Source organism: Anas platyrhynchos, chromosome 8, assembly GCF_047663525.1.
Source record: "Anas platyrhynchos isolate ZD024472 breed Pekin duck chromosome 8, IASCAAS_PekinDuck_T2T, whole genome shotgun sequence".
Taxonomy (NCBI): domain Eukaryota; kingdom Metazoa; phylum Chordata; class Aves; order Anseriformes; family Anatidae; genus Anas; species Anas platyrhynchos.
The window spans coordinates 35,080,417-35,105,997 of NC_092594.1; the positions used below are offsets into that span (position 1 = coordinate 35,080,417).

The 25,581-nt window shown below is 42.0% G+C and overlaps 2 protein-coding genes across 24 annotated transcripts in view; both read right to left on the bottom strand.

The window, feature by feature from the left end:
* Window positions 1–259: 259 nt before the first annotated feature.
* C8B (complement C8 beta chain) lies at window positions 260–17,222 on the bottom strand. 3 transcript variants are annotated; one of them, XM_072041499.1, is made up of 13 exons: window positions 17,089–17,222; window positions 16,429–16,671; window positions 14,919–15,093; window positions 13,984–14,125; window positions 12,686–12,827; window positions 10,772–10,904; window positions 9,966–10,163; window positions 7,702–7,942; window positions 6,340–6,468; window positions 5,796–5,959; window positions 3,438–3,591; window positions 2,186–2,254; window positions 260–852 (listed from the first exon to the last, which is right to left on the bottom strand). In XM_072041499.1, the coding sequence occupies exons 2-13, from the start codon at window positions 16,521–16,523 to the stop codon at window positions 701–703; spliced, it is 1,794 nt and encodes a 597-aa protein (XP_071897600.1). In that variant the 5' UTR covers window positions 16,524–16,671; window positions 17,089–17,222; the 3' UTR covers window positions 260–700. The 3 variants fall into 3 exon arrangements, with proteins under 3 accessions (XP_071897600.1, XP_038038737.2, XP_071897601.1); XM_038182809.2 differs by having other exon boundaries at window positions 14,919–15,072; window positions 17,089–17,218; XM_072041500.1 differs by lacking the exon at window positions 17,089–17,222 and having other exon boundaries at window positions 16,429–16,746.
* Window positions 17,223–21,986: 4,764 nt separating this feature from the next.
* Window positions 21,987–25,581, bottom strand: part of DAB1 (DAB adaptor protein 1) — a 430,095-nt gene continuing 426,500 nt past the window's right edge. For 15 of the 21 annotated variants that reach the window (XR_003498956.3, XM_072041491.1, XM_072041484.1 and 12 more), the window contains 2 exons: window positions 25,530–25,580; window positions 21,987–25,327 (listed from right to left, as the gene is read on the bottom strand). Coding sequence is in view for 16 of the 21 variants with exons in the window: in XM_072041491.1 (XP_071897592.1) it covers window positions 25,283–25,327; window positions 25,530–25,580 (96 nt within the window). In the remaining 5 variants the exon portion in view is untranslated. Of the gene's footprint in view, window positions 25,328–25,414; window position 25,581 lie in introns of all 21 variants that reach the window. The other 6 variants (XM_027463730.3, XM_027463748.3, XM_027463747.3 and 3 more) reach the window with 2 other exon arrangements.

A 25,581-nucleotide genomic window follows, 5' to 3' on the forward strand; every position in this document is an offset into this window, starting at 1 on the left:
TTTGAGCGGACTGGGGTGCACATGAGCCTCAGTGTGCCTGAAGAAATGTGCAGGAGGAAGCTCGCCTCTGCAGTAAGAGTACAACTGATATTCAGTCGAACAACAATGCTGTGGTGTCACCAGACTGCTTCACAATTTGGTTTTCACTCCTTCAAGACAATTTCTGGTATGACAGACAATTTAAGTTAAATACAATAAGTAGGGAAACTGGTGTAGTGAGGCACAGCAGCTTTAAATGTCACGCTAGATACTATTGTGCTCATTGAGATTTAGACTTTAATGTGCTGTATTTTGCTCCACATGACACAGCTGTCTTCACAGAAGCTGCGTATTAGTGCACATTCTGGCGCACGTAAGATCAAACACTTTTCTTATCTCAAAGAAACATTCAAAAATAAAAGAGAAACTTAAAATCTACAGCTACTAAATAAGGCAGATTGAGCTCATCCTAATTAGCCCATTGTAATAGAGACCCAGAACACTATTAAGAACAGGAAGCACATTCAGCTGCATGGGGCAACTGCAAAGCATGTCCAAAGGTGTGGTACTCCAAAAGCCTTCTGAAATTTTTCCAACTTCAATGCATGTGGATGAGACCCATAAACACAGTGAAGCCAACTTAGCGAGCCAGTCAGGTAACGTCTTCCCACTCACTCTGCAACCTGCTCATCGTTTTTGTGTGAGTTCTTAATGATTCCCTCTAGCAATTAACCGTTTCAGCATCTGGCCCTGAGCATGACGAACCCCCGTTTTGTGGCGCAGGGTTGTTGCACTGTCGTTTCCGTGTTCGTTGACCTCCTGAGCATGGAGACCAGCTGGCCCAGCAACCCCAATTTCCATTAATAGCAGTATCTGAAAACAAAAGAACAAGCCAGAAAGGAGTGTCAGGATAAAGCAGCTCTTTCCAAGGGGAGAGCTGTCAGCTTCCACAAATCATATATAAATACAAACAGCTCTGCCCCTTCCAAACCAACAACATACTTGAGTCATTAACAATGAGTGATTGTTTCCAACACATTTAATTCTCTGTTCAGCATTCCTGGTGTTTGTTCTAACTACCCTTTATGCAGCAAGGACAAGAAAAAAGCATCAATTAGCTTTTCATTTTGTTGTTGGGTGTTTCCCTCACTGACCTAGTCCAAGCCTTGCTAAGAAGGGCACTGAACTGTCAGCCACATTTTGAGGTGCTAGGGATAATGTTGGCATGTTCTTCTTCGGTGAACAACAGCTTGAATATTCAGCTTTCTACCCACTGCTTTGCCTATTACACTGTCTTCTTCTGGACCCTGAGCACGTGAGTGACATAAAATCAGCATCCTAAGAATCACAGAGCCGAACACAGAAGCAACACATAAAAGAAGGAAAGGGGAGTGGGAAAGGAAGTTGTATGTTGACAAGCGGATGGATGTGAGTCTTTGGGAGGGTTGGATGTAATTATGTGTGCAGTAAACAGACTGGAACAAGGTGTAAGCGACTCCACAGTTTCAGGCTGAATGGACTGGCTTAGAAACACCTACAAAATTGACCCTCTGCTTGGTGAAATCTCAGCTTAAAATGTATTTCAGCCTGGCTTGGTTAGGACACAGTCATGCAGAATGAGAACTGGCTACAAGACTGTAAACAAAGCGCAGTGATAAATGCTGTGCATCAAATTGTGGGATGGTGCCAGAGCTCTGGGTGCCTGAGATCTGGGATTATTTAGCATCTAAATTAATGAGCTGGAAGAAGTAAACAGAATGATTAAAGTCACAGATCATCCTAAACTAGAAGGAGTTAAGAACATCAGTCAGGAGACAGCAGTAATACAAAGTGACCAAGAAGCATTAGTAAATGCTTCAAAACAACATAATAAGATTTTAAGATTAAAACGCATGGTAGCGTATCTAGAGGAAAACAGTCTGCAACATACTGGCTGTATCAAAGGGGAAAACTTAGGGAACAGAACTGCTGGAGGAGCCCCGAGGCTTGCCATGGATTGTAAATTAGGCAGGAGTTTAGATTTTGATACAATTGCAAGGTTGGTGGGGGTGCCTTGGAACTGCAGAAGAAAAGCCACTTTTGGGTGAGCACAAAGAAATTCAGAATTTTAGAAGAGAGCAGACAAAGGATGATGGTCACTTCTGCAGGACCCCAACCTCTTGTGCATGGGGCTGGACAGCCAGCGGGAGGGCTGGGGGCCGCTTACCTCTCCTGTTGGTGATCTCACAGGCAGTGCCGCGGTAGCCAACGGGACACAGGCACTCGCACTCCGTCCCTGAAAGCAAGCAGAGATGGTGGGATTACAGACTTCATTTCAAGTCTGGTTTCCTTGCAGACACACAGTCCTTTTCAGTCCTCTTCTGGGAGGATGAAATTATGTCAGCATTCTTCTCCGTTGGTGAAAGTATAAAATAGCAATTAAGCAGGGAAGCTGTGAGTATGCTGCTGCCCCACTTGCCTCTCCAGCAAGTCCCCTGCTCCTTGCCAGAGATGTCTTGGCAGTGTTGGGAGGGAAGCAAGCCGTTTGCAGTGGGTGAGGAAGGGTTTGTGCAGGAGGGACACCTGCAAAACCCCACTTGAGCTTCCCAGGGCCACGGCATGCTTCCTTCCCACAGCTGAACCTGGGATGAGAGCTCCCACCTCGGAAAGTAATGGACATTGAAAGCATCTCCATGAGAAGATCCTAAATGAAACACTAACCTAACTTAGATCCTGAGAAGTTATTTAAACAAGGGTAATCACGAGACAAACCCTTTAAGTGCTACAATCATCTAGCTGGTACCTGAAGCAGTCGTTTCTGCGTTAGGCACATTTAGATGATAACGATCCTCATCAGGACTTCTGCGGATGCAGATTGGAATTAGGCACTTGAAAAAATTGGTCCCTTTGTTAGAAGCTCTCATCACATCATATATCTCTGTTTAGGCAGTGTGGTTTTCATTTGATTTGATTATTTTTCCCCTTCATTTTTAAATCACAGTCTGCTTACAAAGGAGGACAGCTTCTTATTAGAAATGGGGGGAGGTGATGGTGATAACTGTGCTTGGCACTTATGTGGTGCTTTTCATCTTCAGAACACTTTTACAAACACTAATTAATGCTGAGACAGTAGTCACTTCTCCAGGATGATGGAAGCAATCTTAAAAGCAAAGGAGGAAGACATCAAGTTGTTGCTTTTTTTAACACATAATTGAAAGGGGATCAAATTTTTCCATGGAACTGATACAGATGATCACTCCCATTGAAAAGGTGCATTCTGTGACCCTACTGTGTTTACTAAATTGTGGCACTCTACGAATAGACCATCTTCTAAAAAAGCTATTTTTTTTTTTTTATTACCTGGTAGAGAAATGACAGCAGTAACTAAAGAGCAGTTTACTTGCTAAGCTTCCTCCCTCCCCACAAATTCCCTGCTCATTGCTCTTAGAAGCCAGAGAAGGGGCGTGAAATCCTCCTACCTTTCATAAAGGGGGTCCCGTTGCCCTGGCATGGAGCGCAGCGACAGGAACTGGTCTCCAGCTGAAACTCATCAAGAGCCCGTCGCAGATTTTCTTTTATTGTGATTGCATTAGCGAAGTCGGTCGGAGTCACCAGCTGGTACAGCGGCTGCACCTAGAGGGAGGGAAGGAGCTGCACTCATTTTGGTGTTCAGGATGGTGCGAGCAACCATGGGAGCACAGCTGGGGAGGGAAATGAAGGCCCTGTGGCACGTGCTCCAGGTTTCCCATTAGTGTTTCTTTCAACCTAGTGAACAGCAGCAGCAGGAATCCCTGCAAGAGTCCTCCCCTTGGTTTACTGCACCAAAGGCACTGCAAATGCATAAGGAGATTCAGCACCACACAATTAGTTGAAAAACAGGCAAAGTTTCGGTTTCATTCAACGCTTTCTTGCCATTTTCTTGATTTTAACATTTTGAGACCAGATTTGATCAAATTTACTTTTCCTGAATGCTCTCTCACCCCAATTTGAAAAGGACCCCCCAAAACCCACCCACGGAAACCTCCTTCATTCCTCACACAGCTGCACAGCACACTGCACTTTCAGCACAACCACTTCTGCATTTCAAGGCTGATTTCTCTCTTTACGAAGCCAAGATAAGGGTTTCCACTGCCTTCAGAAGGGAGAGGATTGTGATCTTGAAACACAAGCACCACCGGTAGGGCCAGTGGTGGAAGGTAAGAGTGTAAAGCACAGTGAACGTGCTGTAGGAAACAAGGAGGCTTTGTCCTTCTTATTCCTTTTTCTGAGAAGGAGGAGAAGTTTAGGTGTGCCCTACAGATTGGCAGTCATCTGCTAAAGCCAGGGGGATGATGCTGGTGCCTCTCCTCAGACGACACATCCCAGATTCCCATCCTTGCTGTAGGGATACCTGCTGCTGCAATTCAGTAAGCATGAATGGTCCCTGTGCTGCTGTTAGAGTCTCTAACTGCTAGAAATAGGAGGTTTTAATAAAGAATGCTCATTTCCTGCTGCTGTACGTTCCCTCTTCATCAATTATCTGTGATCCATACTTTGCTTTTTGAATTCAGATCATACATACGAGGAAATACACTAAGAGTGACCTGCCAAGGCCCTTCTGCCGTTGATTTATGAACTGATTTGCTGCAGTTTTCCCTAACTAAGCATTCCTGGGCTGACTCTGCTGGTATGTTTGATCTTCAAACCCCACAGGGATTCTGGTATGGAAATGAGGGATCACAGACACCAAATGCAAATTACATCCGTCTGGGGTTTTCTCTGGGCAGCCTGGCCACTGATGCCAGGCCAGACACAGGATGCCACAATTGGCTGTGGGAGAACTTTCTGGAAACGGGATCTGTGCAGATCGTTGTGTTCACATTGTCTCCTGCTGGGAAACTTCCCAATGCATTTCTGAAGCTCTGTCCATGGTGTGCCAGGGGCATGGGAAAGGCAAATGCACTGCAGCAAGTGCTGGAAGGGCACTGGCAGTATTTCCAAGTTAATGATATTTTCTTTGCTTCAGACTGCTTAGAATTCACCTTTTTTTTTTTTTTTTAAACAAAATGTCAGAAATTCAATGAGAACCAAGTTCCTGTTACAAATATCAATATTTTTGCCTAAAATTAATTTCACAACGAAGACCAATAATAATAACAAAACCAATTTCCACCTCTGACAGTCCAAACTCCTGCTTTAAAAGGATGTTTTCTTCTACCTATGGTATTCAATCAATATGCACTCAGAAGGAGCTTATTTTGACATTAAAAACACTGAGGCAGAATCATTACATGCTTCTGCTCACTTTTCACTTTTACAGCTCTTTGCATTTCTAAAACTCTTTAGGATCAAAACCTCTTGACCCTTCAAAACCCAGGGCATGTTTTTATTTAGCTAATCTGCACAAACATCCAAGCATGTATGGTGAGCTTCTTGACCTCCTGAACCAGAGAGAATTGTTGCTAAATAGTCACTGCTACTCATGGACGACAAGAAATTTCAAGCAAAAGAAGTCCTTATATGATGCCAGTGATACTTCTGTTAAGTGATATAGTGGTAGAAGAGAAAGTGGGAAGTCTTACCTGCTGGATGAGCAGTAAGCAATCACGTTGGCGTGGAAGAGTTACAAAGGGTAAAAGCTGTTTACTTCATCTGCTTTCAGCTACACCATCCTTTTTAATGCATCACGACTTTGATTTCCTGATCACCCATTCTCAGAGCTACACCATATAGTTCTATTAGTTGCCCTAGAAATTGCCCTGTTGTTTTTTTTTTTTTTTTAAATCTCATTTTTCCAAACACAGAGCTCTCCGGGGCACTCAGCTAAGTGAGGCTGAATGAAGCAAAGCATACAGTACCTTCAGCTGTATGATTTCGGGGTTGTACTGTACAGCATCTCCCCACTCCTGCATTAGCGTGGCAGTTGGCAGGTTTTTGTAGGCCAGTGCAGTAATGTGTTCGCTTGCTCCACCGCGCACGAGGGCGATGAAATCTTCCACGTACTGCTTTTTGGCGGTGCTGTCTGCAAAAAAATGCATTCAGAAAGCGGTCAGCTTCACACAGGTATTTCTTTGTGGACTGAAATGGGACACAAGCTCACAGCAAAGCACCTCTGGAAATGACCCGTCCCACTGAGAAGGCACAGAAGAAAGGCCACGGGTGCTTCACACCTGCAGCCTGGTTTCCTATGCTGTATGTCCTGTGCCTCTCCTGCTCCCTTGCAGCAATACCCCCATCCTCCTGTCCTTTATACCTGCCCACTCAATTTCTTCCCTCGGGTGGCCAGCTGTAATGCTTGGAAGTTCTTCCACAGCTGGAAGCTTCTCTCCACCACGATGGAAGAAAAGATTTTTCACTATGACATAAGCCAGAAATAAAATCACCAAAGTGTTTCTTGCTTACCTCCGATCTCATTTAAAAGGGCATCACAGCCTTCTACGTTTATTCCAAGACTCAAGCTGACGACTTTAATAGTTGCACCAATTTTAAAGCCATGCTGTGCGCATTTCTGGACATCGCTCAAAGTATAACCTTAAATAAACAGCAAAAGATTGTGGTGTTTTAATAAAACAGCTCTTTTTTATGTCCTTATATGCAGAAAATGTAAGTTGATATGTGATTTGTCTTTGGTAGAAAAGATGAAGCCTTCTTTGGGATAATTAAAAGATCTCATGGTCTTCCCACACATCTGATATTGGGGTTGATCCAGTACAGTCCTTATTAATGCTTGCAGTCCATATGCAATTAAGGCAGGAACCATTGCTTTATGACATCCTGGCACAGCATCAGGTACAACCCAGTCCTCTCCACTGCCATCTTTCCCACAGATGAGAGAGCACTACTACCCTGAGCTCTACTGCAGGCTCCTGATCTAGTTCTGCAGATACCGTGAGGTAGCATTTGGATGCAAACGACAACATACGTTAGTTCAACAGAAGTTTGCTTGTGACAGACCCACGCCATCATCTGAGAAATTGCTGATGTTTTGAATATCTGAAATCTGAATCTGAAGTCTGTCTCTCTGGGCCATACCTGCTGCAGCACAAGCCAGCACATTCCTAGCCAGCAGAAGAGCAAACAGACCAAGTGCCGCACAAAGCAGAGTCCACTAAATGCTTTCACAAATAGACAGCAAAGGCAGTTCCTCACTCCCATGCCAATGAATAAATAAGAGAGTGCAGCTATTGATTAATGTCACACAGCTCTCTCTACCCTACACAACAATCATCATTTCTTGCAAAAAAGGAAGCCAGAGTCAAAGAGCAAGAGCAGTGTCAGGCACAAGAGTCACCCAGCAAATTATTTACTGTTTCCTACATGCTGGAAAAGCTCTCGAGGCTAAAGGTGTTTCAAAACTGCCATTTGAAAGGCAATGGAAAAAGAACTTAGGAGAAAGCTTTCAAAGCTAACAAAGGCATTAAGCTACATGACTCTCATTCATCTCAACATCGTGTCAGCCCCCTGAATGTGTAGTCTAAAACACTTGCCCCAAGGCCCTTTTTGTGAACTGGCAGCACCCACAGCTTGAGAGCTTGACGGAGCCCATGATGCTGAGCATTCTTTGAAAACCAGGTGCTTTATTCACTGCCATGAAACACTGCTACTCCCATATTTCCTATGGGCTGTCTTTGAGATGTTGTTGGCTCCTTCTTCCACAGCCTCTCTTTTCTGTCCTCAGATCTGAACCATCACTGGGTGCCTGGAGAGGGATTTTCCCACTGAAAAGCCGGGTCTGCCCTTTTCACAAGCTGCAGATGCACGTACCTGCCTTTTGGAGCTCATTACTGTTCAAGACTAAAGTGTACTCGTAGATGCCACCGATGGTAGCCTCGGTGATGTAGTGTGTCCCGTAGTCTCTGTACAGCTCCCTGTACTCCCCGTAGCTGTACTCCAGTGGGAGCTGATGGAGTCTCTGCAGGAACTCGTAATGCAGCATCAGGGCTCGGGGCTTCAGCTTGTAAGTGGCAACAGTCAGCTCAGAACGGGCGTGAATGAATTTGCTGGACTACGTGGCATACAGAAACACAAGAGAATCCAGAAGTGAGCGGTGTCATTCTTGCCACAACGTGTAAGTATTTTCCATTACATAGTTATACTGGTCGGGATTTACCAATTTAACAATTTTCAACTGGAAATATTTTAATTTAGTAAAATCAAGGCTTTTAGTAGTAATGTTTCTGAAAATCAGGATTCTGACTGGTACTAAAGGACAAAGGGGGGACACTCAATATGAAGAGGTGACGGCTCTGCTGTTCAGCTGCAATATGGGGAAAGCCAGGTTCAAGCCTCTGCTCTGCCAGCTGCAAGGACACAAACAGCATCCCAACAGAGTGCTCTACCTCTAGCAGTGCTGACCAGCCTTTGCTTTCACAGGCTCTCTCCTGAAAAAGTTGAACAACTGAAAGCATGATGATTTATACATGAGTCAGTAATTCTCTGGCTGATCCACATTAATATTTATATTTGTATTCTGCAGAATATGCTATCACCAAAACTCCATGGAAAGAGGAAAACACAAACACTTGCACACATGCGCACTTGTATGTATTTGTGTACATATGTGTGTGTGGGTATATATTATACCTCCCCTTCCTGGCATAAATGTCAAGAACTGAGGTCTTTTGTCGTGTCCAAAGAATTTAGTGTCCAGTTGTTTGGGCCAGCAGGAATACCCCATCAAAGGCATTTCAACACAGAACTCCGTAGCTTAAATAATAAAATCAGGACTTAGTACAGGGTTTCTTTCTGGATATCTACTGCAAATGCTTCTCATATAGCTCTGATCTTGTCATGGGAAATGTCACTTTGCAGGAAGCAAATGCAAGTTTAATAGCAACAAGGAATACTCTGCCATTGCTGAGCGCACTGTATACTGAGGGGAGAGACATAGATCAGCAGTACTATTAAACTGCTGACAAGAGCTAGGTTTGTTTACAGCAATAACAGATGAAAAGAAGAAATCAAATGATGTTGCACACTACCTCAGAATGAATCTCATAAAGCAGTCCTAGGGGTTATAGATTAAAGCATCTCCAGCCAGCTTAAAGTGTGCCTCAGATCACAGCTGTGACCACATCTCTGAAGATGAGGCTGGAAGTGACTGTGCCATCCGTATTTTGTCGTGTGTGTGTCCTTATCTGATGAATGATGTATTCAGCAGATAGATCACATCAACTGAAGTAAAATGGCATGTGTTAGTCTATAATTAAACCCACGGAAGGCCTGCTAGCAGCTTCCATTCCATTTTATTGTGAAGGCTGCCCTACAGTAGAATAGCTTGGCTTGGCTGTTTGCATTATCATTTACCCAAGTGACAGCTCCTGCCTTGCTGAACCCACCTAAACGAGGAATGGCCCTTCATGTGTGACATGCTACCCTGCAGCGAACACACAGGCAACAGCTGTCCACACCACAGACTGCTTTCTGGGCTGTTTACTGGTGCACAAATCCTGGAACTGCAGAAAATACTATTTGCCCCTTTTTCCACCCAACATTTCTCCATTACTCAGTGTAACCCACCCACAGGGCAGGGGAAACCCTGAACTCCTGGGTTCATTAGCTAATCCCCAGTTTCACCTGTACAGATTCCCTCTGCTGATTGCACCCACGTGGAGACTCTGCTCAGGGTCCCATTTGTCCATCTCCTACCAGCAAGTTTACTGCAGGGAGGGGAGGCCATTTGTACCTGCTTCTTAGTTTCATTTTTTGCAAGTGATTTCACCCCAAACACCCAAATGTGGATATTCAGCAGTTGACTGGACAGACTGTACGAGATTGTGGCTAATTTTAAAGGTTGGCAGCCTGGTTCCTGGCAGGTCTGTGAACAGAAAAGGTCCTGGGTGCTGCAAACACAAACCAAGGTGTTGTAGCTTTATAAACACTTGACCAATACAAACTGCAAAATCCAATCAGGGGGAAAGATTTTGTTCATCCTCGTCATGGCTGCTGACCTGACGATGGGGATGAAATCGACAGAGACACAAATACAGAAAACGTGTTAGCAGAGAATTAAGTGGAGCAGTACTTACTGTTGAAGAAAAGCTTTTCATCCTTTGAATGAACTTCTTGAACCTGTTGTCATTTTGACTGTAACCAATTTCAAACAGATTGAGTTTCTGTATACTGAAGCTGAAGCTAGACTGAGAAGTTTTTTGCCTTAGGACATTTCTTTCATAACTTGAGTAGGAGTCATATTCAGTCATTGTAAATTCATATTTGCCTTTGGTCTAAACAGAAAGCAAAAACAACACACTTTATTTCCTGCGTAGTGATCATATACCTGAAGCATGGAAAGGGAGAACAGATACAAATATATTTGTGAATTAATGCTTGCACTTTGAAGATGAAAAGCCTTGTATAATTGCAAAGCATTACTGTTATTGACACTACTACTTCAAGAATACCTGATTTATAGCAGTAGGAAAGCTACGATCTCCTCCATACTGCAAGGACCTCAGGCCTTTACTGAATATGTCAATCTTATGCAAAGAAGGTGAAACATAGACAGCAATGGAAGTAGAAACCCTGAGAGGAAAAGGTTTCCTAATGGACTACAGTCAAAAAGGCCTAGGCTTTGCAGTGGGGAGGTTCAAGGGAACTTTGCCATCTATTCCAGTGCACGCAGATCTTAATATAAAGGCACCGTTCCAAGTCCATCTACTGCATGGGTTATTAGCCCTAAAAGTTGGGCTACACTCAGTCTCATCCCATTTGATTGCATGAGCTCTGAAATCCTTCAAAAAATAATTTAGTAATGAAACTTGATCGGTATTTTGTGCTAAATTTATTGGAATATACTTATGTATGCTTAGCTGCAGAAGAATCTGACACGTACCTCTGGTACATAGCTTTCTACATTGTATGGTTTTCTGAATCTCGTGTCCACAATATAATGGGGAGAACATCCCCCAGCGTAGTACTTGTGATCAAGAACTAATCCTTCCAAGTTGTTAGTGAAGATATTTAACCTGTATATGAAGCATAACAGCAAAATATTAAATTTATCATTGATTTAGGGGTACACATCAAATGGGTTGGGTGAGAAAGGCAAAAGGGTTTCATGCTTAGCTGACAGCTCTTTGTTGCATACTTCTTTATTCTGAAAGCCCAACAGAAAGCTCTGTCTCTTCCACTGTTTGATCAGCCCAAACCCTCCAAAAAAACTCAATGCCTGACAAGCAAACAAAAGACAGAGACAAATTTTGACACTTTGCTGAGTATGACATCAATTACAAAGGCAGTTTTATCTACCCGACTAGGAACAACACTGGAGAATTATGCTCATGTCATCAGCCCAGACTCATTTTTAATCGACATTTTATTTGTTCTAGTTTATCAGTCATAATCTTTGCTGTGTTGGTCAACCACAGGTCAGTGGACAAGAAGTAAAAATTGTCAGGGAATAAGATCTAGGCAGCCAAACAATCCTTTACCAGCTCCTTGAAGTCACTGGGAAGCTTTACTTTGACTACAAGGGATGAAGGACAGTGACCTGTGCCCAGGAAGGATGCAGCGCTGCAACCTTTTTTCATGGAGTAATTTAGCCAGGCTCACTGCTTTTCCCACTGCTGCTGGTGGGTTAGTTGTAGGAAAAACCTTTCTGTTACTCGCTGTCAGGACAGCCTAACAGCACCCCTGTGGCACACAGCTGAGGACATGCTACTCATCTCCAAAATTCATCATCAAATGGTAATGAGTCATTAGAGGACACCCCCCTCACAAAAAAACCCTTAAAAATTTACTATAGTCCATGTTGTGTTCTCATTACTGTTCCTGGCCTCTGCTAGACCTGCCTCTCCTTGTTTTGGGGAGAGAGACTTGCATGATAATGACACTGAAGCTGTAAAATATTAACTCTAATTTTAGAACAAACTGAGAAGGAGGGAAGTCCACTAAAAGCAAATTACTGAGCAATTGTAGCTTCAAAGAGATGAGAAGCATGTTCCCATAATTGTCCAACATTATTTTAAATTTTGATTAAACTCAGAAGTACAAAGCATTAGCAATGACATGAACAGCAGCCATATCTCCTGAGAGTAAGTAGGAAATTATCATTTTCCTACAATGTTTTTTTCTTTTTTTTTTTTTTGTTAAGTAAAAAGCATTTATTTTTTTTCCTGCAGAATTAAAAAAAAAAAAGAATCTTTTCACACAGTGTGATCTTACAGGAAGTTGCCACAGTTGTAGCCAGTAAAAGCTGTTTCAGTTCAGATGTGGATTTGAATCCTCACAAAGCTGGGGCTTGCTAACATGCAAGCAATAAACCACTACACTGTGAAAAAATACAACTCCACAGATAGGTTCAGATTCTAGGCAACGCAAGATGCTGGTTTAAGACACTTGTGAAAAAAAAAAAAAAAGAAGATTGAATCTCTGTCACTGATTGATTTAAGTACCTGTAGACACAAGGGAAGTGTTTGGTGTCTACACTTCTCTTTTCACTCCCCAGGGGTTGGCAATACCAAGGGCACACTCCAGCTCATGCAGTATCCACTTGCAGGCTGAGCTGATGGTCTCTGCAGGGTGTACATGTACTCCTGGATACATCTGGGACTTTACTCACCATGTCTCTCCCAGAAAGACTCACAGAGTCAATAAGGATTTTCCCACTGGGCTTTGGATCAGGACCCCAAATGCTGTCCGACTGTAACTCCTGGACACAGCGATGGCTACAGCTCTTCTTGGGTCAGTGTTTGTGGCTGAAGCCATTACCCTTGTACAAAACATCTCATGAAGTTCATGGGCTTACCCTTTTGCCAGATTCTCTATTCCCCAGTATTGCTCCATCTTCCGGTCACATTTCTGAAACACTTTTTTGCAGTTTTTTTCATCTGACTGGTCCCCGCAGTCATCATCCCCATTACAAAGCAGCCTCCGCATAATGCATCTCCCTAGGTTGCAATACATACATTACTCAGAAAACAATCTAGTGTCATGCTTAGTGGCAATATTGCAAAATCACAGTCCCCCAGCTCAGAGTCTAGAAGAAAAATAAAAGACTCTTGTAATATATGGTTCAAAACTACCTGGAAAATATTTCATAGAATCACAGAATCGTTTAGGTTGGAAAAGACCTTTAAGATTATCAAGTCCAACTGTTAACCTAGCACTGTCAAGTCTACCACCAAACCATATTCCCATTCACTGTATCTTTTAAATACCTCTGGGGATGGTGGCTCAGCCACTTCCATGAGCCTTTGATTTTTAATCACCAAATTCCACTTACTCAGTTTTGCTCAAAACTTTTCAAAATCTTAAAATCTTTTTCAATCTAAGGTAAAAAAAATCAACAACAACAACAAAAACATAACTTAAAGCATAAAACAGGACAGAATATTTTATGAAAAAAAAACACTTACATTGGGATTGTTCTGCAGACAGTACATGATATTATTTTTTCTCTTCCCATGTCCCTCATTACTGAATTCTTGTTTCCCAGCCTCATCAAAACTCACATATTGGGTACAAGACTGGATCAGCAGTGCCTCTTCTTTACCCCTGAGCAGAAAAATGGAGCCCAGCAGCTTTGCCCCATCTCCTGCCCCTCTGCTGCATTGCCCTGCTCCCTGCACACTTTCTCCCTACTGCCAGGGAGCAGGCACAAAGCAGAGGCTGACCAAATTCTAGAGATGGCTAATGCCTACCTTGCTTTCCCACACTGTTTGGAGAGTCCTTGACTAATCAGTCATTCACATGGATGGAGAGAAATGCCACAGGGAGCACCATAATAACTTGTACTCTTGGGTATGTGATGCTTGGTACATGTTCTGCTGTTGCCATCATAACCACTTGTGCTACAGATTTTACTGACACAACTAGCTTTTAACTTGTATTTGGATTTTTTTGAGATTCTAAAGACATGCTTTAGACTAACATGTTGACTTACAGAGTCACTCAAAATCACTGATGCAAATACACCACAAGCATGGATGGGCCAGGGTCAATGTCTGACATCTCTTTAGCCTGGCAAATTCATGTAGAAGAGGAAAGTTGCATGTGGTGATGTCAGAGATGTCACCTGCACACCACCATGCAGTGAATCCTTACCTGTAACTGCACACACAAAACCTTCACATCTGACTTTATTTCTGCAAGGATTATTCGTAACACAGTCTTCAGTTTCTTTGTCAGAGTAATCACACGGCTCTCCATTGAACTGAGAAGGTTGTTCCAGGCGGGCAAACCTGTACTGTGATGAAATAACAGAATATTGACTGGAGCGTACAGAAATTGTGAATTTTATGGTTCCCTAGTTCAAAAACAAACTTTGTGCTGGGGAGATCTAAGAGCAGAATGATTAAAAAAAAAAAAGTGTAGGCAAAGAAGCGTGACACTGCTAACACACCTCACTTCAAATGTTTCTGATCTGGGACAGTTTAAATTTTACTAAGTAAGGTTTGAGAACTGGAAGGGATAATGGAAAGTTTGCTTTTATATGACAGTTTGTTTAAATGTGCCTGACAGCGGAGTGCGGGCATTTGCAAGCGTAAGGAAGGATTCAGTTACATCTCCTCTCTTTCAATTAACGCTGGTAACGACATCCCTTGTTATTTTCTGTCAGTGTATTTACTTGGCCCTCTGTATCATTAGGGATTTTTTCCGCCCACAACACTGCTGTGAAGCAGTCAATTACTCCGTCCAATATGTTAGCCCTCCTTTTTTTTTTTTTTTTTTTTTCCCCAGCTTTTAAGATTAACTATTTGATACAAAGCTTCACTCTTCACGACTCACAGTACTGGTAATTCCTGGTTGAGCCTTCTCCAGTTTGTTAGCAGAGCTCCCTCTAGCAATGAGGATTTTGCTGTTCATACTACTGGGGTCATTACCTCCGTCTGATGGGGCTCCTCTGGTAGGGAATGTTTGTTGGCAGACAACAAAAAGCATCTTAATCCTAAGAGGCACCGACCGTCCCCAGGTCCTACAGGGGACCAGCAGTGGGACGGTGCCTTCTCAGGCTTCATGCCCTGGCCACAAGCACTCACCCGTTTCTTCTGGCAGGGATCACACTTGCTCCACGAGGACCACGTGGAGAGGATGCAGTCGCGTGGCTGCGGCACGTCTCCTGTGGACCGAGGTCGCCTGCTGTTGGCCACGCTGCTGTTGGTGCCACCCAGCCCCATGGACTCCTTCCCACCACTGCATTCAACAACACGAGAGCTTCAGCGTGTGAAAACGATGAGGTCAGAACAACCTGGCCTATGTCTGTGCAAAACTACATGCCGAAGAGGATTATCACCTGTTAAACCACACCACATGGGAACCACAACCCTCGTCCCAGCAGCCTGGGCATCATCTCAAGCTGCTTGAGCCCTACAGAATAACCCAGCAAAGTGGCCAGCAGGAAAATCTGCACCACCTGCTCCTGCCCTTGTCCCCCTGCTCCCTGCTCTTGCTGTACCCAGTCCCTGGCTGCTATATGCGATGAATAGCTCCAGGGCCAGGCACCCCACAACAAACACCAGCTGCAATGCAAAGGATGGCTTGCACACACTCCTTATTTTTCAAAACCAGGCTTAAGTGCCTCCTTTTGCCAAGCAGGTGATTTTTTTCTCAAGCTGGGCAAAACTATTATCTACTCTCAGTTCTCAATAGTCATTAACCCATTAATCCCATTCATCCCAGCGATGAATCTGAACCCCAAGTGTGAGCCTCCACTCTTCTGCCCCACCATGTACAACTGTCTCCAAGGTTTCCATGATGCTGCAGCCAAAATGTTGCCTTCTCTTTCAGCAGATTCACTATTTCTGATTAAATCCTCGTTCCAGACAAATGCTTCCTTGTAGCACCTAATCTAAGTGGGAAAGCTCAAATAAAATATTGACAGTGAGTTTCTTTTCATACCACTTTGACAACCAAACTCCCTCTGCTGTGTTCCCAGCTCCTTTGCCAATACAAGGATAGCACCCGCTGAAGCTGTATGATTTACTGCCTGACAAGGGGCTCTCATTACTGTGTATTAAAAAATCACACGGAATAAAGGAATTACAAAAACTCATCAGCTCACTGAAGCATGAATTCAGAGCTCAAAGTTCAGAGAACAGTGGAAAAATGCAGTTAGACCATAAGTATTACAGACACTGATCGACTGCAGCCCCTTGAAAGAGCAAAATCTATTAAGCTGATAGAGAAAGAAACAAGTATCAGGCAGATTTTTGCCATTTATGTACTCAAACAAAATGAAACCTCTTCCTTCCAGCACACTTCTGGGCAGCTGGCACGTCAGGAGGTTGCACGTTGCAAACACAACTCTCCATTACAATGCGACCGGGGCAATTTGTCGTACCAGATTTATCAGACGGGATTACTTTTCCCAAGTCAGACACAACGCACCACGTTAACTTCCAAACAATGTCTTTTACTATTCATTAGAAACACAGAAATAGCTCAAGACAGCAATTACGCCCCATAGAGAGTAAAAGCAGACAGTCGGTGCTGATTTTCCCAGTTTTATCATAACACCCCAAGGACATCCCTTTAGAAAAGTTCACTTACCCAAAGCAATGAACATTTAGGAAGCCGAGTGTGGCAAAAAGCAGCAGCAGTTTGATGGGGTACAGAGCAAACACTGTCTGTACCGTACTCATCATGCCAATGTACTGGCGGCGATTCGAAACCACCACCGCTCCTCTCCCGGTCTGCAGGAGGATTTGAGAACGGTTCGAGCAGAAAAGGACGAACTGCTGGCTCGTTGGATTTCCACACGGTAAACAGCAGATGACCCGCCACCTGGCAAATCTGCAAGGTAAACTTTGTAATTGTTAGCACACAGCTTTCTGCAGGCAAGTGGGAAGAAAGCAGAGATCCGTCCCGAAGCAATTTACACTTTCATTTGCAATGCTCCTTTCAAGAGGCAGAAATAAATGAATATTTCAACAAATGAATTACTCAAGTCTTGGCAAAAGGGAAGCAGTAAGTGAACCAAAGCCAGCTCTCTAGGAGTAGACTGCAAAATCATTCATCTATTTCTGCTTTTAATGCCTGTTTGTCTCCCGGAGGAAGGCCGGGCAGTTCCTCTGCCTGCACAGGGATCCCGGGTGCTGCCTCTCGCCGGGGCTTGGGCCTTTCCCCCAAATACCCAAAGCCCTGAGGCCACAGGCATGAGACCTGACAGGGTATTGACCTATGTGGGCATAAATAGGGCAGAGAACTCACCAGGGGCTGCCTCCCAGCAGCTCAGTCAAGCTTTCAGAGGCAGATTGGGATCCTCAAAAACTCACTGGGTATTTCTTCAGTTGCCTGTTGAGGCAGCATTCACAGGCCCGCTGCTTCTTGATCTGGGTATGGCTCTCTTTGACAACAGCCTTCCTCTTCAACCTACCGTAAGTATTTTGGAGGGTTAAAGTTCTCCAAATCTGCATTTCCCTGTACAAAGTGATGTGTATCATTGTTTTCCCAGCCTTCCTCTGGCTGAACACCAGAGGGGTTCTCTGAGGAGATGTGGCCCTGCCCTGTGGCCTTAGCACCACAGTCTCTTGCCCTGGGCCAAGGATCTGATTGCTCCAATGCCACAAGGAATAAATCCATTTAAAATTGCTCATTACGGGAATGATGGATGCTGCACATAAAATTAATCATATTCACTGACACCATCCCAAACCGACCTCAGTGTAATGACCTGGACAAGTGTGTCACCTTTTAAATGTGTTGTACTCACCTCACAGATGGCACCATCTCTGAAAATGAAGTTAACTGGCTGCTGCATTTTTAGTTTGGCAACTTGATGATAACCATTTAACAAAGAGAAGCACATTAACTCAGTCCTTGTAGGAATTTGACCAGAACAGGAAGATTTTTTATTGTTTTGGCAGTCGGTTTCTCAGTGTTACTGAACGCAGTCAGTGACCAGCTGTCCTTCCATCTCCGGACACGGAGGACAAACTATTAGGAAAGATGGCTGAGACTGGCGTTTTGTTTGCTTTTTTTTTGCCTTATTTTTTGTGTGTGTCAAATGACTTTGACCCCAGACTAAAATGAAGGTGTGTCTATCTGATACAGCTTGCTCAACCTTTGACATGATTGATTTAACTGTTAATTATTTATGCACAACAGCAAAAAAAAACAAAACACAAAAATAACACAAAACAACCACTTACAGGAAAGACCTCTCCATCTGCAGGCCCCTTGCTGGCTGAGAAATGCAGTACAAATCCAATATTGAAATAGCAGCAAGAGAGAAGCTAAGATTGTAAGCGCAGAGCACACCCTAGGTTTTACTGCAAACCACGATAGTGCCACAGTGTGTGAAGACCTCCAAGCAGCTTGCTGCCACGCTGCTCATCTCCGTTTTACTCCTTCTTTCCACACACATCTTAGTGGTGATCATGCCTGCTCCTTAATTAGCAGAAAGATGTTAGGTTAAAATCACAGCAGGGACCAAGGAAGCAGAGTTTCCTATATGTTAACATACTGTTCAAAGAGAATTGGAAAGCATAATCACGTTTTCCACATCATTTATACCGTGGTTTAACAAGAGGGAGGTCTAACATGCAAAATTCACAATGACAACCACCGCTTGCTTTCCACCTCCTTGCAGCTTGAGGCATAATGGGTCTGTGGATCAGTGGGAATGTCACCCTGTAGCACCACCTGTGTCCTCTTTCCACAGTTTTGTGCCTTCTTCATTGCTGAGTGTAATAGCCCCGGCTGTCTGCTGAGCTGTTTTTTAAATCCCAAAGCACTTAACCCTAACAGTGCTCTAAGACACTGAAAGTGGGTTTTATCACACTTGAAAATGAAGGCTCGCAAAGTGTCCATCATGAGCTTTCAAGTGCAATGCATCCTTTGTAGGGTTCCTAACACCAACAAAAGTTTGTAACCTCTTGCCCCTGTAAATAAAACCCATACAGTTTCACCAAAGGTGATTTTTTTTTTAACGGCTGCTTTCTGCCCAAATTAAAACTAACACATACTAGTGATGAAAGGCCCTCCGTGGAAAAGGTTAGATGGGAGCAAGAAGTTTTTATACTGGTCAAAAACAATTTATCTTTCTCCTTTTCTGAAAAAAAAATCTTTTCATTCCCTCCTTCATAACTCGTACTTCCTTCTGCAGAAGAACATAACTGTCTTATTCAAGGGTAAGAGGGGGATCTTCCACAGATTTTAGTGGTGAAGAGTGTAAGGTGGCAAATACATGGTAAAGGTTACAAATAACAAACCCCAAGGAACATTTTCAGATGTTTACTTACACCTGACTCAGCATTTCTGTTTTGCATCATCTTTTCTGTTACTAATACAGTTGTTTTCTGCTAGTGAAGCTGCTATCTGTAAAGCCCTGGATATAAAAAATTCACCTTGTCAAGCTTATTCTCTGTTTTTGCCTTTTGATTCACTAAAAAGTAATGCCTCATAATGGCTTGGTCCAAACTAGGTAAAGGTATTTCTACACTGAAAGCTCTAATTCTAGGGTCCTGTATAGCAGTGGTTGGAGTATCAAGTAAGCAATGAAAGAAAAAAACACCATCTCCATCTCATCTCCATTGGACTTCAAGATAACACACACAAATTCATTTTCAAACTAGAAACTCAGTGTACTTTGAAGAAAAACTGAGATTCTCATCATCTCACTGTCAAATAGCATAAAATTTACAGAGAATTGCAACAGCTTAAAGCTTTATAAGTTCTGCTTATTTCTAATACAACATGCTTCTGACCCTGAGAGCTTTTCTCAAGCTCCTAACAACTATCCGCTGTTAAGGAAGACAGAAATGGCACAAAAGTCTTCACACTTGAAGTACCTGGCAATAATTCTTCATAATCCCTTATTTTCACAAATGTCTGAGGCCGAATGGACATTGATTTGCTGCCTGTTAACCTGTTTTTCTTTTAATCTATTGTGATATCCTTTCCTTGCTGGTTAGGAGCATTTACGTAAGTGGTGCTGCGGGAGCTATGAAATGGGATTGAAAAGCTAACAAATTGCATCAGATCTTAAAAGACCTTTAAAAAAATATACCCTGTATCTGAAAACCACTTGAATGGGTAACATTTGAGGCTATTCCTCTTGCTGAGATTTTTCAGGTGCTGATAAAACATTTTAGGGGTGATAGATGAGCCACAGGGCAAACACGTACATTGAGATAAGACTATTTAAAGCTCTAAAAACTAATAGCTGGACAATCGTTTCACTAATAGACCTGTTATTCCCTGCCTCCAGTAGGATAATTTTAGAAAGAGACAGGCAATGTAACAGGTAATCAGGAAATCGTATCAGGACATCTCCCCATATTCCTCACTGTCATGCTGAAATGTATAATTTGGTTCCCACATACTTTGAGACAGCCAGTGAAGCAAGAAATAAAACACCCTTCTCCCTTCCCCATGCCACCTCTCTGCTTTATCTGATGTATTCAAAAAACGGCTCTTTACAGGGCTGCTCCTAAAAAGTGAATTAGACTGAGAAGACCAGCTTGTTCCAGGAGTACATACAGTAACTCTTACAGACCATGACTTTTGTAGTAATAACATCAAGGCACAGCCAGGAACAGCTGTGAGTCCCACTGGTTTCCCATACAGAAGCAGAATCAGATGCCAGGAGCCTTGCATGAGGCAGTACAGACAGCGTCAGCAATAGTGGTAATATTTGAGTGGAATAGATGGCCAATGTCACACATTCACTAAAAACCTGCACTTTCTGGCTTCCATATGGGATTTCACTTCGTTCATTTACCATCATGTTTTCCGTGTTGGCTTAACGAGACAATTATAGACAATGAATCCAAACCTCTGGAGCAAAACTGACAGCAACCATCCCCTCTTCTTGCTTTGAAAATGATATTCTTCTGAATGAGGATGGTATTTACCGGAAAACTAATACCCATGACCCTGATAGGACATGAGTTGTTCAGAAAGAAAAGAAAGAAGGAAATGGTGCATGGAAATATATACCACAACCTTAGAAAAGGAAGCAACATTACCTTTGATCCAACGTAAACCAGTTCAAGTTGAGTATTCCCAGTCTGTACAAACAATTCTTTCCCAGAAGTCGCTGACATGGAAAAAAGAGCTCTGTCAAGAGTCCTTGTAAAACTGCACGGTGATCCTGAAAACTGTTTGCTAAATAAGTTGTCGTTGCTGCAGGAGAGCATGGCCTTAGTAAACATTAATTAAATTAGGATCATTTCTTTACCTACTTACACTTGAGGTGGATATTTTTACATTCAATCCACAGATTCCTACCATGCCTAAGTTCCAGTAACACATAATGCTGCAGCATGACCTACTGGACACTTCCAGCAGATGAAAAAGGGACAGCAAGAAGACATTTAATTAAATGTATGTGCATACATACTGCTCTCTCTCTTCCTTTATATAGACACATACTTCTTACCCTGAAATTTCAATGTGGACTCTTCCATATTTGCATTATTTCTTGGCAAAACCATTACTCTTCATTTTGGCTGAAAGATCCAGTGCTTAGTTCCTCTGAAAATCAAGCAATTGCATTTTACATGTGGCCTCAGAGCTTCGCACCAGCAGAATACTTCAGCTTACCTTACACAGTGCCACACGAGGCAGAGAAGTCCCACTGGAAAAGAAGGGGACCAATAATACATTTTCTGGATCAAGGCTTGGCTCTCAATTCCGTATGCATTACTGGAAAGTTTGGTGTTTTACTACAAACTTGGAAAACTGTCATGTTTAAATGCACAATTTTCATTTTAAATCTTCCTCGAGCAAAATGATTTGCAGCTTCTCATTCTACAGAGTTGCTCCAGCTCTGGTAGCATTACACAGCACGTTTTCCCCAGGAACACGGGATTTAACAGGAGGTGACTAAAACAGTTAATGTTTCAAACAGCCCAGAAGAGGCCAAAAATAGGGAGGCAGCATCTAAAAGTAGCAAGTTTAGCCTCTGCAAGATAATCAACAACTAGAGTGATTAAGAAGAGGTATTCTCCAAATAGAGGCAGTTATTTTTCTCAGATATTCTTTCCCGATTATTTAGTACCTGTCAAAAATTTTGGTCATGACAGATATCCACATTGCACTGTACAAATGCCAGAATTTTCACAGAAGAGCAAAAGCTATGGAACAAACTTAGTGAAATGACACCTTTTTAAAATGTTTTTATTCATAACAGTATTACATGGTGTGTTACAGAAATTAATGGAAAATTTCTAAAAATTTGTTGTTTTTTTTTTTTTGTTTGTTGCTGAATGCATTATACATAAAGTTAAAAATAATGTGTCCGTATGTGTTAACAAATGGTCATTATCTGAGGTAAAGTTAAAGTAGGTTTAGAAATGTACTGCAACAGTCATTTTATCTTTCTCATCTTTATTAAAAAAATATGTGTCAGAATGCAGAAATAAAAATGAATGAAAACCACGGAGTAAACATTTTTGCAAAGAAGGTGCCCAGTACGTTATTAGATGAAAGGTTTCATCAGACACTTGGATGACTACGATCTATCAAAATATCTTTTCATGACAGGTAAAGATCAAGAATCTACGGGGGATGACAACAAGATGGCTGGTGGGATTCCCTGGTTTTTAAATTTAAAGTGACGAATTTAGTGCTAGTGAAGGACGGGGGATTAAACAATTGCACAAGCTGGATATTTTAGTTATCTACAATACTGGTACAGTGCAGAGGCCTTACAATCCTCTCAAATCAGCATCTCAGTCATGAATAAGACGATCTAATTGTATGACACGACAATTCTGAATTTAATTTTATTTATGAACATTGGCAAAGGTAGGACAGTGGTCCACGGGGATGGTCCAGCTGTCTCTCCCAAAACACTAAAATCCCAGCCTCCTTCCCTCCGCACCTATTTGTTGCAAGGACTATGTAAATGATCTGCTTCCTACAAATATGATGTCAATGGATCCTCTGAGACATAAATCTCTTCTTTTCCTTTCAATATTTTACCCCATAACTGGAGATGTGCTGACTAGACTAAACCTCAAATGTCTACTATGAATCAAAACTGTCTTCGTGGTTCCGTATGTAGGACAAAATTGAAAGGAGCCACTGAAGAAGAAGGTAGCACCACTGTGCAAACTAGGAAAATATACTTAATGTAATGTCCTTCAGAAACATTTTTACCTCTGCTTTTAATCCCAAAACGCTCAACCCACCAAGTTTTAATTCATTGTCTCCGGTTAGAAAACTGACCTTTCTTCTGATGGGAAAATAAGATTTGCTACAAAACTGCTTGCACATGTCTAAGAAATAAGCATCAAACGACTGTGGATGGGGATAAAAGTTCTCTTCTCTGCAGGTTCGTTAGGTCTATTCACAGCTAATTTTTCATTCACATACATTCTGTAACGCACATTTCTCTAATTTCTCTAATTCAAAATAAAAGACTGGAATCATGTGGTGAGATTTGGTTATACGTATCCACAATTGCCACCCCAGGTATTCTGCCTTCTAAACCATTTTTAGCTTATAATAGAGATGAAAGAAAGTAAAATATTTATAACTCCAGGCCTATTTTAATCATGACAAAAATGCAAATCCTAATGTGTCAATTTAAAAACAAAATCTGCACAATAACCCTAAAAACAGATTAATCATTTAATTTCTTTAACCTTTTTTGTTTTTCTATTTTTTTCTTTTTTTTTTCTATTTTTTTCCTTTTTTTCTTCTTTTTCTTTTTTTTTCTTTTTAGTGTTAAACCACTAAATTCAATATACTGTAACTGCATAGGAACATCAGGAAAACACATTTGACCTGTATAACAATTCTCTGTAGGGCAAAAATATATAGATTCTTTATGAAAATCATGTGCTAAACATATGAACCCAAACACTGCACTTTTGCTTCATAAATGTAAAAAAACGGAAGTTTTAAATTCTTTCATTCTATGTGTAAACAGTTGGATGACTTCTATGCAGAGGTTCTGGAATCGTAAAGGAATGCCAATGAAATGTGAGTTCTCGTACGTGGAGTATGCCTGTGTGAAAAAGCTAGATCATAAAATCATGTGTTCCCATTAATTTCACTAGTTGCTGACAAGCTGACTGCTTTAGGCAAATGCACTTGAGCTTCAGCCCATTATCGTAAGCATGTGAAAAAACGTATGTGATGTGAGAACCACAAATTGGGTTTGCCACACCTCCCAAGCACTGCAACTTGCTACCTTCTCTACCGTGTAATGGCATTAGTAAAAGAATTTTCATAACATTTATATTTACAAAAAAACTGGCAATTTTCATTCGAACTCCTTAAAGCCATTTCCCCTTTAACATTTAAAGAGTTTAACAGTAAGATTTTTTTTTTCAAGTTATAAAATAAAAATCCCATTTGATTTTTCTGATGTACAAAAAGTGATAAAGATGAACGATTTGATCACAGAATCAGTTCGTTATTCCAAAATCCATGCCACCGTTGTCCCATTTGTAAAGTCCTTTCCATCCAACTTCCCAAACCAGAATCATACCAGTATTATTTGGCAAATGATTTTTTTCATCAAAAATGGCACACAGAGAAGAAAACACTTGTCTGCATAGCATTACAGCAGCAAGATATCGAAGAAATAAAAATATTCCTTTTCTGTACTTTGTTTAGAGTTTCCTAGGAAATAGTGAATCTTTCATCTCTTCCATCAGTGGGACTTGATGTCCTTCCTCTACCCACAACATGAGTATTCAAACAGAAAAGCAGCATTTCTTCCTCATGATGCGCTAGAACTTAAAGGTACATTTGGCAACATTTTCAGTCAGGATGGATAAACAACCGAGTTTTATTCTGTGGTTTCAAGTTAGGAATCGTTTCCGCAGGACGTGTTTTGCTGTTAGATCTGTCACTCATACAAAACTACAGAATAAGAAATACAAAAAAAATGACACTGCCAGTATTTTGTTGTTGCTGTTGTTTAAATATGCCTACACAAGGGAAAAAAAAATAAGTCAGGATCAGCCTGATGTAAATGATGATGAAAAACATGTCACCGTGACATAAAAAGTGCCGACTTGTGCCCAAAAGGCTGTTGAATGATAATGCCACTGCTACATACAGATTCTGCTTTTTGCTCAAAAGAAAAGGAATGTCTGATACTCAGTAAATTTCAGATGCTCGTTATTTATATGTGGCACACAGAAGATAACCAATGTTGAAAAGAAGACCGAGGAGCAAGATTTCCTAGTCTGGATACCCATGACTTGTGGGGACAGGGCTGGACTCTTGGTGTGATAAGCAGGGAGTTTTTATTTTGTGCTGCCATAGGAATCTGCCATTGGTTGCCAAAAATCATCAGGAACACTCGCAGAGCCAGTCCAGGAGGGCAATCATCTATCCTTGCCAGCCAAAATCAATCGGAAAAAAGCATGAAAGCCAAAGGCCTGCCAGGTTGGTGGGTTTCATTCGAGTCTCGGAGCACCACAAGCCTGTACCAATGCTATTTCTTAGGTCTGTTGATCTGGGCGTAGAGAGGTTCTGCTTCCTGGGGATGATAAAAATAAAATTAAGCAGAGATGTCTCCAGACATTTTTAGAACATTTTTAGAACATCTGCTTGAGAACAGCAATACCTCGTGAGTCAAAACCCAAAGGAAGTGTTTGTTTTCTGTGCTGCTTTGAGTGATCATGGCACCCCAGTTGGATTGTGAAGGAAATGTGATATTATTTCAGAAAAGGCATGCTTACAATCAATTTCCTCTTCCATATTGGCTGTGCACCGATCCTCAGGAGGTATTGC